This window comes from Rissa tridactyla, chromosome 4 (assembly GCF_028500815.1).
Source record: "Rissa tridactyla isolate bRisTri1 chromosome 4, bRisTri1.patW.cur.20221130, whole genome shotgun sequence".
In the NCBI taxonomy this organism is placed as follows: Eukaryota; Metazoa; Chordata; class Aves; order Charadriiformes; family Laridae; genus Rissa; species Rissa tridactyla.
In genome coordinates, this window is record NC_071469.1 from 52,809,253 (window position 1) to 52,823,359 (window position 14,107).

The 14,107-nt window shown below is 44.3% G+C and overlaps 1 protein-coding gene across 10 annotated transcripts in view; it reads left to right on the forward strand.

Moving 5' to 3' along the window:
- Positions 1-14,107, forward strand: part of KTN1 (kinectin 1) — a 77,093-nt gene that overhangs the window by 15,202 nt on the left and 47,784 nt on the right. For all 10 annotated transcript variants that reach the window (XM_054199647.1, XM_054199650.1, XM_054199651.1 and 7 more), the window contains exons 2-4: positions 7,954-8,506; positions 10,108-10,245; positions 12,632-12,799. In XM_054199647.1, coding sequence (XP_054055622.1) covers positions 7,984-8,506; positions 10,108-10,245; positions 12,632-12,799 — 829 coding nt within the window. In that variant the 5' untranslated portion in view covers positions 7,954-7,983. The remainder of the gene's footprint in view (positions 1-7,953; positions 8,507-10,107; positions 10,246-12,631; positions 12,800-14,107) is intronic.

Below are 14,107 nucleotides of genomic sequence, written 5' to 3' on the forward strand. Positions count from 1 at the left end.
CCCAAGTTCTAGCATTGCCTGCAAAGCCAGAATGAAGGAGTTAATCAATGTTGGGTTTACGGCAAGGTGTTGTCACACCTTGAGCAAACCTGCCAAAGCCATGCATAGCAATGCAGCTGGGCAGTGTCGTGGTGAGAACAGCGGAGGTTGGTTTTAATCAAGTGGATATGTTGAGACTACTAGAAATGTAAACTTAATTCTTTTCTAAGTTGTGGCTAAAAGGTGCAGCTGGCTGGGTTTGTTGGCTTTGGAGAAGTGAGCCTTGACTGCTGCCCGGCTTCTACTGACGTCTTTCCTTGCCTTAGCATCAGCAGAATTGTTCATGCTGTTGGATTCCTATGGCTGCTTGTGCAGCCTCTTTTGCTGTTGAACTGTGCCCTTTGATAAAATGCCCACCATGGGGAAACAACAGATGTAGCTGGGGATCTTCTGGCTGGAGCCACTGCGGGAGCGAGCAAGTGACCTTGGCTGCCATCACCACCCGCTTGGGATGCGAGAAAAGCCACAAGCTGAGAAAATCAGTGTCTGTGTTGAACCTTTAGTTTAGAATTTACTGCTCTTTGGTCCTTTGTGAGAAAATGTAGTTAGCGTGTTTTTTTTTTCCTTCGTATTTTGAGAAGTGTAATTTCCCAGTTCTCCACGCACAGAAGTGAGCGGTGATTTGAAGAACAAATGTCAGATCTGCTCTCCGGGTGTTTAAATGCCTCTCAAATAGTTCATGGTGTTGTGGGCAGAGCACGTCTGTACACGAGTGTGTGATGGAAGGATCTGGGGAAGCCTCAGGAGCTCCCTGGAAATAGCGATGGGAAGATGCACGCTTGCAGCCTAACGCTGGGAGCCCTCTCTGGGCGTGGTCCTCCCCCAGCACCCTCCTGTTGGAAGAAAGAAGCCTTTGATCCTTTACAGGCACTTTGGAAGAAGGTAGTGTAAAGATAACTTGTTATCTTTTGACTTTGGAGATAATAGACGTGTGTTAGAAGTTAGTGATTTTAATGGAAAACTTGAAGTTTCTGGTGTCTGGTAGAGCCGAGGGTGCTTGCTTCTAGCCTTGATGGGTGCCAGTTTTTATTCGAAATAACTTGCTCTCGCGAATGTGAGAAATGTTTTGGTCTCCTGAACAATATCAGTGTCTTCATGCACATGTTTTGGTGAACCCCGCGGGTTGCTGGAGGGAAGGATCTGTGCAGTTTTGGGGTATTGGGGCAAGCTGCTGGGCAGCAGAGCAGAGCGTGGTTTTCCAGCCCGTTTCTCGCTCCGTGCCAACTGCATATACATGCATGCTTTTATCCCCGGATAAATTTGAGGTTGCTCATTCTGCTTTCACTGACGCTAATTCCAACTCTGGGCTTTATCCCGCAGCCCAGGTGGTTTCAGGGTGTCAGCTGCCTCCCGGAGAATCCCTGCCCTGCCTTAGCTTGTCTGAGCTCGCCTGGAGGGCTGGGCTGTGCTGGAAACCTCCTGCCTTCTCCCGGCAAACCCTTGTGGGAGGCACTGGGGTGCTCACTGCTTGGACAAGAGCAAGGTCATCTGCCAGACAGTGGTGGCAACCTCCTGTAGCCATATTGCGCTCTCGGCTTGCTCTTGGCATCGCTGCTGCAATTTGTCAGGTGTTGGCTCTAAAGATGTATTAAAAAAAACCAAACAAACCAAAACCTAAAAGTAAAGGCTTTTGTTGAAGCGAAGCTGCTCTTCTCTGGAATTTAATAAATAGTGAGTCTGTGTTAACTAACATCAAGCAACTGAGAGCAGACAGAGCCCAACAGATGGTACAAACAGTGGCATGTTTGGAATGGAAAATATTTACCTAGAGGGTATTTGAGAAGCACTGAGATTGTGCACTGCAAATGGCTTAATTGTATCAGTGTAATCAAGTGAAGGAGAGCAAGATTTATTGACAAGTCTCATTCTCCTCTTGCTGTTAGCAGTTTGTAGGGGGTGTCAAGCACTGCTGAGCTTCACTTGAACAGGACTCCCTCCCAGAGAGGAGAACTTTAATACGTGAATGGCTCAGTCTGTAATTTCGAGTGTCTACAGCTTTCTGCTGCTGCTGCATAAATCATGCTGTCAGGGCAAGTATTTAAATGAAAGAGACTCTGAGCTTGAACTGCTGTTTGTTATGCTTCCCCCCGGTCTTAGTTTTGAAAGGACTTCTGTAAACAGAGCATGGAAATAGAGCTATACAAGTAGAGTTTAGAAAGAATACAAAAAAAAAAAGCAGGTTAAATCTTGCCATCCAGGTCAAAACTGGCAGGGCCACTTAGCCCTTTAGCTGTTCTAGGTGGTGGGTGCTTCACATGCACCTCTTAGTTGTGCAAATTTAATGACTTGTGAGAAGACTGTGTGTGATTTTTTTTTTTTTTTTTTTTTTTTTTTTTTTTACTGGAAGCTGTGCCTTTTTCCTTACATAGGTGGCAGATGAGATTTATATGTGATATCTTATTTTCCTGTCTTAAAAATGGTGTTCAGGGGTAGCCGGCTCCTCACTGGTGTTCACTGGGCAGTGTGGTTTTTGGGAATGGGTAACCCTTGAATGGGAAGGTTGAGGAGGATGCTGAGTCATTGCCAGGGCTCCCTTTGTTCCCAGCGTTGCTCACCTGCTGAAATTAGCCAGGTGTTAATGAACTTGAAGCAAGTTTGATGGCCTGAAATCCCTGCCTGCTCTGACAGCTCGGCTTTCACTCGCTGCCTCCTGATGTCACCGTGCAGAAGCTCTGCTGTCCTCTGTCTTGTCTTGGGGCGTGAAGAACATGTCTTGTTTCTTCAGTGACATACAGGACGGCTTAAAAAAACCAAACCAACCAAAGCTCTCAACCTGCAGATTTTTCTCGTACTGTAGCAATGCTGATGTTAAGTGAACTGCCTTTAAGTTTTTCTGGCAGCCCTCCTTCCTAGGGAGCCCAAGAGTGCTTTAATTAGTTAATGCTCATGAACCAGCTCACAGAGAGCTGGTTGCTCCCACCGTGGCTAAACATCTTATTTAATTTTATATTTTACGTGTGGCAGATCTGGGTTTAGTTGCCTTGTCCAGCTCAAGCTGCTGGGCTTCCTCTCCCAAAGAGCTCTGGGGGAAGATGAGTTTGGGAGTGAAGCTGTTCCCAAGAGGATCCTCTTTGCAGCTGGCTGATACGGAGTGTGTTGCTTCCTGTGTGCAGGTTAAGGAAAAAATATTGTTATCTATTTGAGGAATTTATTGAATACAGATACTCCTTTGGGACTTCTTGCTGTATTCCTCGCGACTGTTGAAAGTGAGGGCTTTCTTTTAGTCAGCTAGCCAGCTTAAGAAAATCTCAGGGAAATACCCCAAATAAGGAAACTGTTGCCTTAGCTAAATCATATGTGGTATCTCTTAAACTGCTTAGTATTTTTTTTTTTTTTTTTAAATTACCTTGGTACCTATATTTTCCCCCCTTAATGTCAGTTTTTCAGAGAGACATAAATCCCTGGAGATTATGTGCATCTCAGGACCCAAGTGTTTCTAGAAGCTGTGCCTCTGATGTGCTGGGGCTGGGCTACGAGTGACTCATTAGCCAGATGCAGCTATAATTTATTTCTGTCTCCTCAAGTAAGCTAATCCCCTGGACCCGAACTGGATGAATATCCCATGAAATGTGGTATCTGTGCAGGGTGAAACTTGAGATTTAAATGCAAAAAGCGAAGGGTGTGTTACGAAATGCAGGGCAGTGTTAACTAGCAGAGGAAGTCAGGTGCAAGCAATAATACTGGAGCTCAGAAATAGTTATTTTCTGTGGCACGGGCTCTGTTTCGGGGAACAAAAGTGCGATTCTTTTGTTAAACGCAGGATGGGAACAGTGACCGAGTCTGCGCGCAGACTGGGACAGATGCGGTTTGTTCCCCTTTCTCAGAATGACTGAAGGGATGTTGTGAGTTCCTGACTTAACGAAGGAGACAGGAGCGTGTCTGCAAGTGGGGAGCCTGGCACGGGCCCTGGGCAGCCCGGCTCTGAGAAACGTGCCCAATAAATATCAGGTTAAATATCAATAAATATCATATATGGATGAAAGGTGAGTATTTAACCAAATACCTTGAACTTTAAACGTAGCTGAAGTCGCTGGGCCTGTTGTTGGCAGCAATGAGGAGGTGTGTACGTGCAGTTTCTCCCGGGTGTGCCTTGCTGGGGAGAGCTGTTGCAGCCGCCACCAGAAGTTGTCCAAGAGAGGGCTGTGAGTGAGAGAAGTCCCCTTGCAGCACTTCCAGGGGGGAGAATTAATATTTTTGTGAGGGTATCTCACGTTTCAATAGCTAAAAAGAATGGAAGGAATGGCAAAACTAAATCCTGAGCAGCAGTTAAGCTGGTATGCGTAATGTAGCATTCACTTTTTTCTGGTTTAATAAAAGGAACTTCTCTGTCCTGTTTCTTTTTGTATGGTGTAGGATTTTCCCCCCCCCGCCCAGATTGCTTCTGTTTTTTTTCTAGATGGCTTGTCAGTGTAATACAGAGGTATAAATGGGAACAGAGAAACTTTTTAAATAATTGTAGGTTGTCGGAGGGCAACTGGGAACCGTGTGTGAGCCAAAACACTGTCTCTTTACCCCCATGGCAAGGATGCCACTTCATAAAGATGTCTTGACAAGGGCCAGATGGTGAAGGATGTCATCTTGTCATTCTGCATGAAGGATACCAGCAGCAATGTATCCTTCTAGAAGTGATTTTTAAATGCCCTTGCTCATGCTGGGCTGAGATAGAAAACTAGTGTATAACTGTCAGAGTAGAGCGCTTGTTCGCCATTCCCAGGTGTTCTTAATCAATTCTAGTTACATTCTCAGGCTTTTACTTCATTTTTTTGAACTCTGCTTCCCTGGATTTGTGCGTTTGTAATTCCCCATTGGACTTTGGAGATCAAATCTGCATGCCTCTGATGAGTGTTTGGGGTGGAAGCCTTCATCTGCCTCACGCTCTGCTTCACCCTGATGAGCGAGAGGAGGACGGGAGCAGTGACTGAGTCTGATGCTCTGAAACTCAACATTGCCAGGCTGCAGGGTGCAAGCGATGCCATTCCACAAGTGGAGTTGAGTCGGGAGGGGAGAGCAGGGCGGTGGACGGAGGTTCGGCAGGGCTTTGGTACTCGGCCAGCTCTGAGATAAGACCTCATCTTGTCCAGTCCCTCTTCCCCACTCAGCCTAGCAGTTACAACTTTGTAGTTACAGCTCCTCTTGAAAGCAGATGAAGCTTTTACACACGTCTAGCCTCTGTGGTCTCAAAGCAACAGTCATTTTCTGCTTGTAACTTCGTCCTGCCTTGTCCATCACACCTCCTGACACTTGATGTCTCAAACTTCTACAACATGTGTTTTGCTAAGCGCATGATTCGAGCTGAGCATCTGGCCTCGGGCACTAGGAAAAGCATAGGGACGGCTGCAGGGTGGGATCCTCCCAGCGTGGCTGAAGCAATGGGATGAATTCCCAGCCAGCTGCGTGCTTCTGTATCGGCAAGGCAGAGGTGGACTTCTCCGGGATCTTTGTGGTTAGGTATTGTAAATTGTTGTGGTGATATATTGTAATGATCAACTTAATTACACTTCTGAAAATTCTGCTTTAATTACATATTTACTTTGGGGATTATCTTCTCCCGTAAGCATTCAATATTGACTTTGGCTGAGACAACTTTTCAAGATCTGCTTCCTTCAAGAGGTGACTAATATTAGATCACTTAGTGCAGGAAGCTGGTTTTATCAGGTAGCTGCAACTAATCATTTTGAAAGCTCCAGCTTAGTTGTGAGCATCTGTGCTTTTTCTTCCTAAAAGACAAGCTTTTCCTCCCATCCCTCTCAGCCCTTCTGAAACTTTCTGTGCTGGACGTAACTCTAGACCCAAGCCTTTTCAGTGAGCTGCACGTACGCAGAAAATAATTACAAACTGGGAGGAGACTTACGGTTAAGACAACTGATGAATAATTAGTGTATTGAAATGTTAATCTTCTGTTTGGATAACTTAATAGCCAAATTAGAGTTCCCACTCCCTGCTTTCTGTGCTGCTCAATGCACTGTACAAATATATTATCACAGTAACTCCTCTCTGTTACAACATACTATACTAAGAAATTATTACATATAACAACTCTTCCCTCTTGAGCTAGAGCCAGGCTCCAAACCAAGCTCTCACCAACGTGGCAGGATGGCAAGCCAGTTTGAGAGCAGCTTCCAGCACAGCCAGGAGTTGAGGTAAAGCAACCTTAAATGTAAGACTATCAGGTATTTAAAGAGCAATCCTCTGCCCAGAAGAAAGGAAAGCCTGTCCTCTCCCTGTACCATGCAACTTCATGCAACTACATGAATTTTATTCCCTGTTCTACATGAATTTTATTCCCTGTGCCATCAGTAGCCACATCTATTTTCTTTTTCTAAGCAGCAGTGGAAATACTCCAAGCAGTATTGTTTAAGATGTAGAGCAGTTCCCCCTCCAACTCTGTTGGGGTCATCTTGCTTGTGTCTAAGCCTATGTGAAGCTCTCGTCCTCAGCTTGGTTGAGGAGAAGCAGAAGGACATACTGATGTATAACTGTGCCTAGGGTCACTAGCGGTACAAGCTTCTCCGAGTGTTTTTTGGGGACCATCGCACGTCTTGGCTGTGTTGGGAGATGCTGCAGTTGGGCAGTGGCTGCAGAGAAGGTGATGAAGACAAGAATGGGTCTCCCCAGGGACAGTTGAGTTGAAGAGTCGTCTTTTCTTGTGTAGAGGGAAATGTAGTTGAAGCACGTGCTTTCCATGGTGGTTTTTTAAACTGAGTTGTTGAATTGGGAGTTGCACTTGCTTAATTACAGTTTTGATTGTTGTTTTTCAATAGTTGGTGCTTTTTTTTTGTTTTTGTGGTGTGTGGTTTTTTTTTTTTTCCCCCTGGAACAAACAGTCTGGAGAAGACTTGAATTCTGTTGTTGAGTTGTTGTTGAGACCCCATCCCTGGAGGTGTTCAAGGCCAGGCTGGATGTAGCTTTGAGCAGCCTGGACTGGTGGGAGGCGTCCCTGCCCAGGGCAGGGGGTGGGACTGGGTGATCTTTAAGGTCCCTTCAATCGAAACCATTCTGTGATTCTGTCTGCAAAAATCCAGCTCTGTTTGTAGTGATCAGTTGTTAAATAGGAAAATCTGGCTTGTCTTGTCCCCAAAGATAGGTTTTTAGCTTCATTCTGACTTCTTTAACTCTGTGGTTCCTGCTTTTTTTTTTTTAAAAAAAAAGAAAAAAAAAAAGAATGCTTGGGGCATAAGTTGTGTTTTCAGCAAATTATCATGGAGTCATTTGATTTATTAGTGCCCTGGAAGTTGTATGCTGTTACATGCACCAAATAAGTAACAGATCCCCCTGCTTTCCTATAAATGTGTGTAATTTTCATGAGTTTAAAACTGGGTTTTAGACTTCAAAAAGCAGTTTCGAAAATAGCTGATTCTTTATGGTTGACTTTATGGGCTCTCTCTCCCTCCTTCCCTCATTCCACTTCTGAAGCTGTCATAAATCTGGGAACAAAAGGAAGTTGAAATGTAACTCCCACTTGCCAAGATAAAAATCTTAATTCGTTATATTTGATTTACGACAAAAAAAAAAGTGTTGCTCTGCATATACTGGTCCTTATTTCACGGCCTCTGAAAGTGCTGTCTCATGTATTTCTGAAATCAAAAACTTTAATGTTATGGAATTCACTTAGAAAGGAAGAGTGAGGAAGCTGAAGAAAAGTAAGGAAAGAGGAGAACTACTCTCTTCCAAGATCAGCAGTCTTGGAAACTGCACTTCCTTCTTATCCTAGTTAACAATTTTGAAGCAAATGCTAAATGACTCCAGAAGTTGTTCCATCACTGATGCAGTTCGGTAACTTTATCAAAAGCTATTTTAAGGCTTCTTTAAAACATGGAGGAAGCTTTTTTTATTATTAAAATTGGTGGGGTAAATAATATCGAAGAAAACACGTTCAAAACCTAATTTTTCTTCTTTTTCTTTTTTCCCCTATAGGTTTTTTAAATATAGCTAAGAAAAAGCACAATGGAGTTTTATGAGTCTACCTACTTTATCATCCTCATTCCTTCTGTGGTTATTACAGTCATCTTCCTCTTCTTCTGGCTTTTCATGAAAGAAACTTTATATGATGAAGTCCTTGCAAAACAGAGAAGGGACCTAAAATTTCCACCTACCAAGACTGATAAAAAGAAAATGGAGAAGAAGAAGAACAAGAAGAAAGAAGCTCAGAATGGGAACATCCACGAGTCTGACTCTGAAAGTGCACCTCGGGACTTTAAGCTCGCTGATGCCCTGGGAACGGATGAAGAGCATGTTGCTCCTGTTCCCTTGAGCGTGACCGAAGCATCTACTGGCATTAGAGAACGGAAGAAGAAGGAGAAGAAGCATAAGGCTGTTCAAGATGATCATGTAACTAAGGAGTCGGAAGGATCCAAGTCTTCAGGCAAGAAAGTAGAACCAGTCCCTGTTACAAAACAGCCCACTCCACCATCTGAATCAGCAGCATCTAAGAAGAAGCCTGGGCAGAAGAAGCAGAAAAATGGAATGGGTATCTGATGTTGCATACGCTTCTTGCACAGAACGCCAAAATCGTGTTCTGCTTTTTGCAAGGCCACAGAGTGTCTCTCTCACAACTGTTCTGGCTGATCTCTATGGGGCAAAGCTCACTTCTAACCTTTTCCTTTTAATGAGCTGTTCACTTTTTCTCCCTGTTTTCATCTGGCAGCAATGCTCTGGTTTTCCTCCTCCCATCCTTGCTTTCCTTCCACTAAGGAGTGTTGAGTGAACAGAGTAGCTCGTATCTCTGCTTTGCTCTATGGTTTGGCTGCATTGCTCTCAAGCTGTCAACGTTTTGATTACCTGAAAGAAGATTTAGGTGTTTGCTGTGTGCATTCTGATGTCAAGCTATGAAAAAGTGGAGTCCTAAGAGCAGTTGGTCTGATAAGGAAGGGCATCCAGGGAAACTTTGTAGCAGCCTGTGCAAAACAAATCACTGTTTAAGTGCGGACTTCATGTACAAAGAGGTGTTTGGTGGCTGATTCATGGAAAGTAGCACTTAGAGCTGCTTCCCACCTCCTACACCTCTATAATTGAATTGAATTGATGCTAAAAGAATGGTCTAGTCATTGTAATGGAAACATCCAACCTAGAACGGACCAAAAACTGTAGTCAGAATCACCTGTCACTGTCTTGACTGTATCCTCAGCAGAAGTAGACATGTCTCAGTGTATTGACTCCGTGTTCTGACTATGAATAGAAGTTAAAAAAGAATAGGAATAAGTGAAAACCAAAGCATTTGCAGATCACCCTTTTGAGATGCGGGCATAACAGGTTTGCTACAGGGAGCGAGGAAAAAGAATGACATTGCTGCTTGATGTGGTGGATTTTTTTCTTTTTCTGAAAAAAGGGAGAAAAAAGACTCACCCACTATTAAAAAAAAAAAAAAAAATCTTGTTTGTGGGTGTTCTCCAAAAATCTCTGTGGCATGGTTAAAATGTGGTCTGCAAGCACTGTTCTGAGGGCAGCCACAACTAACTCTTATCCTTGATTACAGGAGCTAACACCATAACCCCGTATTGTGTGTGTTGGCTCTGACAAGAATATTATATAGCAGGGGCTGTCCAAAAAGATAAAAAATTTCTCACTAGAAACAACTTTTTAAAAGAACAGTTCCCTAATGTGAAAGACTTATTTTCTGCTTCTCACAGTCCCAGTAGCTATTGGGGGTGTGTGTGTAAAATACCCAGGTGGGTTCATGGAGGGGAATAAAATACTTCCTGCAAATGAGAAACTGATATGGGTAATGTGTGCTGTCTGCTCTGTCGCAGTAAAACCTGGATTGGGTTTATTAAACTGTTCCTTGCGTTGCTGTACGTTCTGCTTGCAGATAAGATTCCTGTCTGTCAAAACACTAGGTGCTGTGGCTCTTGACTCCTAAACCTTTCTGTTGCTTTGGGGTCTCGTCTGATATGGGAAGCATATGTGTTTGTGAGCGTGTGTGTACATATATATGGATGACTTTGTTCTGATTTAAAATACGTGGGTTTCTCTCTTCTGGGGGTGGACTTCGGTAGTTATTACAGATTGACTCACTTAAAAGTGATGATGAGAGTGTACAGAAGAGCATATTGTCTTAATTGTCTGTTACAGATGATCAAGATAGTAAGATTGATTCTGTTGTATCTCCTGCCAAAAAGCAAGACCCGGTCCTGCTCCACCAAGAGATAAAGCAAGAAAATGTATCAGGAAAGAAGAAAGTCTCTGCAAAGAAGCAGAAAGTTGATAACGGTGAGAATACAGTCTGTGACATAGGTCAGATAATCCTGATAAAACCTTTTTTCTATCCGTACTTTAATTTCCAGGTAGGAAAGATTGTTTAGCCTGAGATGCTGTGATTTTATGAACATCCGGTACCACTGCACACGGGATGATGTGCACCTTTCCGTGAGCTCTTTTGGATCCAAACATCCACCCTTGAATTGAGGAGTAATATGTTAGCTTAGAGTATAAGCTGAGCAGGCTCTAAGTTGCTCTGAGCGAGGCATGTCTAGAACTGCTGCAGTTGTCTGCCCCAAACAAGACTGCAATTTTTTTAGCCAGTTGCTTTGACCACGTTCCTCTCTTATTGTCCTTTTGTTAGCTAGCCATTGCTCCAACACAAACTGCTCATCTTTGCTGTCAAGGCTCTTACTGTTTGTCATCCCTCATTCTCTGCCAAGATGCTGTTTCTTGTCTTCTGTTGGCGCAGTCTGCCTCTGTGATTGTTTTTTCACAATGAGTGCCGTTGTGTCTGGGCCTTTGGGAAGAGCGTGACCATGAAGTTCTGTGAGGCCACCTTGTTAGCTTCTCAAAACTCTTCTTTACTGGGACAGCTATGGAGAAGTTGGCAGCTGGTGGACTGCTCCTGGAGTAGACAGTGTTGGTCACTGTTTCCATTATGCTTTCATCAGGTCATTAGGGTCCAGATCAGTTGTTGGCCCTGGTCAGACCAGGTTCTTGGAACCCTGGTGGGGTTCCAAGTAGCGTATGGTTCCTGTGTCTTATAAAAACTGAAAAACTTTCAGATTATTCCTGAAAGAAAACTACTGATGAGGAACCTGCTGTGTGATTTGTCTTTTACGGATGTTTTTGTGCTCTTCCTGATGCATCCAGTGCCCTTTCTGAGGGACCACTTCATGGACCACAAGCTTGTCTGTATGTGGCTAATACTCAAATAAGCGTCGATACCAGCTCAGCCAGCATTAAAGCTAAGCTGTCAGTGCTACACAGAAATAGCTCAGGCATTATTTGAATGCAAGCTCTTTTCTTTTAAAGCCACCTCTTCAAAATGACAGAGCAAACATTAGCTGTAGTGGGCATCCGGATTAGCCAAGACAGTACTATGGGGATTTCGGATGTTACTGACGCTGCAAGATGTCTCATTGATATTAAATAGACTTTTGAAAGGTGGGTAATAAAATGAGGAGGGAAAGTTAATAAGGAGAAGAAGGGGAAAGGTGAAGATGGTAAGCGGATTAGATGGTGGATAGTTCTGCTAGAGGAGAGCTCTCCTCACTTCTGAGTTTGCAGTGTACCTGCAGGTGTTTGCAGGCTGCTTAAGTGGAAAGACTCCCAACAGGTGACACAAATGGTCCATAAGCCTATTTTGCTTCTTAACAGCAGCCAGAATATAAAGTGTTTTCTAACCAGCTCTCTGGCAGCCAGGAGTGCGTGTTCGTCTGGCCTGAAACCTTGCATCCCACCCAGTTCCTCTTCTCTCTGGTCTGCTGTGTGGCATCTGTTGTCCATCAGCCTTGGGTCAATGAGCTTTCCTGCTGTGGCACAGCTCCACGGGTAGTGTCTCGTCCTGCAGGCAAAGTGGACCAGCAGCTCAGGCGCTGGACAAGCAGCAGATCCAGCTTTGTTGCTGGCTGTACGTTGTCCCTGGTCTGTCGCTCTTCCTCTCCCCTCCCCTGCTTTTGTCTCAGCAGCGCAGGCTGAAAAGCTCTTTGGGCAGAGGCTGATCATCAACCGCATTTATGCAGTGCTGTGTGAATGGAGGCCCGAGGTCGGTCAGTACCTCTGGGTACCTCTCTGAATATTAATGATGCCTAAAGCCTGCTTTGACAGATGAGATATCTTCATTAAGTGCAGTTGAGTCTGCATGTGAAATAAGCTTGATTGCTATCCCTACTGCGCAATCTGCCTAAACGGTTTAGTTCACTGGTGATGTAATCTGGGTGAGAATGCTGGTGGTAAGGTACCGGTTTTTAACAGAATAGGGGCAAAAGGCTTTACTATACTTGTGCTTCAGAGATGCTGAATGACTTCATATGCAGCCACAAGTAAACCGATCTCATTTGATGCCATGTTTGCAACTTTCTCATTAAAGTGAAATGAAAGTCAAAATCTAAAGGTTCTTCTCTGCTACTTGTTAAAATGCTAAAAGGCAGCTTTGGAAATAGAAATTTAATTGAAGCTATTAAATTACTATGCATTAGAGACCTTTATTTAATGAACTTACCTGAAGAGCTTTAATGAGTTAAGCTCTGAAGGATAATAGAAACAGAGAGTGTAACTAACTAGCTCTAGAGATGCTTTAATCCAACTCTCTTGTATGTTATGTACCTTTTCTAAAAACGTTGATGTTAATTATTACAAAGCTTTAACACATCCTGTGGACTTCTGATTACAGTTTTGGTGGATGAACCTCTTATTCAAGCAACTACATATATTCCTTTGATGGATAATTCTGACACTGGCACTTTGGAAAAGCGAGAAGTGGTTGAAGTAGCAAAACAAAACGTGAATGAGGGGATCCAGAAGAGCAGTGGCAAGAAACTGAAGAATGAAACAGATAAAGGTAAGGAACCAATAATGCGGTCTGTCTTAGGTCTGTCTTTCCTTTCCTTCAGCCTGGAAACCTGAACAGGGGAGGCATGCTGTGTATGTGGGGAGGGGTATGCTCTCTTATTTGCTTGGAAAAAGTGATTTGAGGAAAAGATTTGTGGTTGCAGGACACTGGTTCTTGTCTGTGCCTGTTTCTCCCCTGTCTTTGGCACTGTTGAAAGGGCGCTGCGCCATCTGAATCCTTTTAACGCTGACTGTAGGCTTTTGTATCCTCATAGCGAGCAAACGGGTGATCACAGACCACACAGATGCATGTGAGCTAGTTTTACAGTAGATAGTTCAGGCATCACTAACAGTGATGGACTCTGGAGCTTTCAACATGAGCTGTTGGAGTCTGTGTGAGACTGGGAGCGCAGCTCTAGGGCCGTTCGCGGAGCTAGTTTGGGCTGATGAGCCAGTGTGTATTTCTGAGTGCAGAACAGAGTTACCCAAAGCAAATCACTGGTGGAGATTGAGTCTGGCACTTCCCAGCAAGACTTCGGATTTTCCTTTTAATGCAGTTGGACTTGATTGGGACAGAGGAGCTTCCTTCATCCTCTCCTGTGGAGGCCTGGAGTGATTCATGAGCGGTGTGTCCCACCCTGTAATGCTAAATAGGCCACTGACCTGCTCAAAGCATGCCAAACTTAGTGAGCCATGAGGTGAGACCCTCAAATTTGTGCGCAGCCAGAGAGGAGAAACTAAGTGACTGACCGAGCAGTGGCTTCCTGCTCAGGTTTGTACAGAAGGTTGGCTTGCCAACACTGCCTGGTCACTGACTGCACTCTTTGAAACCTCTTTTTGGACTTGTCTTCTAAAATGCTCACTTGAAAGCTTCCTGGCGACTCTTTGTGGTATCTAGATTGGATTCCCACTTGCCTGAGGCTCCCCTTGTGCTTCTAGTTCAATGGCTGCATATTACTGCCCTGCAGCGTCAAAGCCTCTCATGTGCACCCGTCCCTTCTCATTTCCTTTGCAAGCTGTAACCTTCTATACAAGCTCCTAATTCTCCTGTGTCAGCTGGGATTTGCCCTCCCAATATAGAAATCTTCCCCCATTCTAACTGTAAGCTTCTTGGGTGCAAGGGCAAGATCTTCCTGCCTCGAGGGAGCACAGGGCTCAGGCTGGTCCAGGCCAAGCTGCGGTAGACTCCTGGCTAACCAGCCTCTGCTCCCAGGATTTTGACACATTCCTGGTAACAGCATCACATCATTCATGATGTCAGTGCAGCAGTGATGTGATCTGAAGCCTGTGGCCAAGACTCAGTTGGATTTAGGATGAG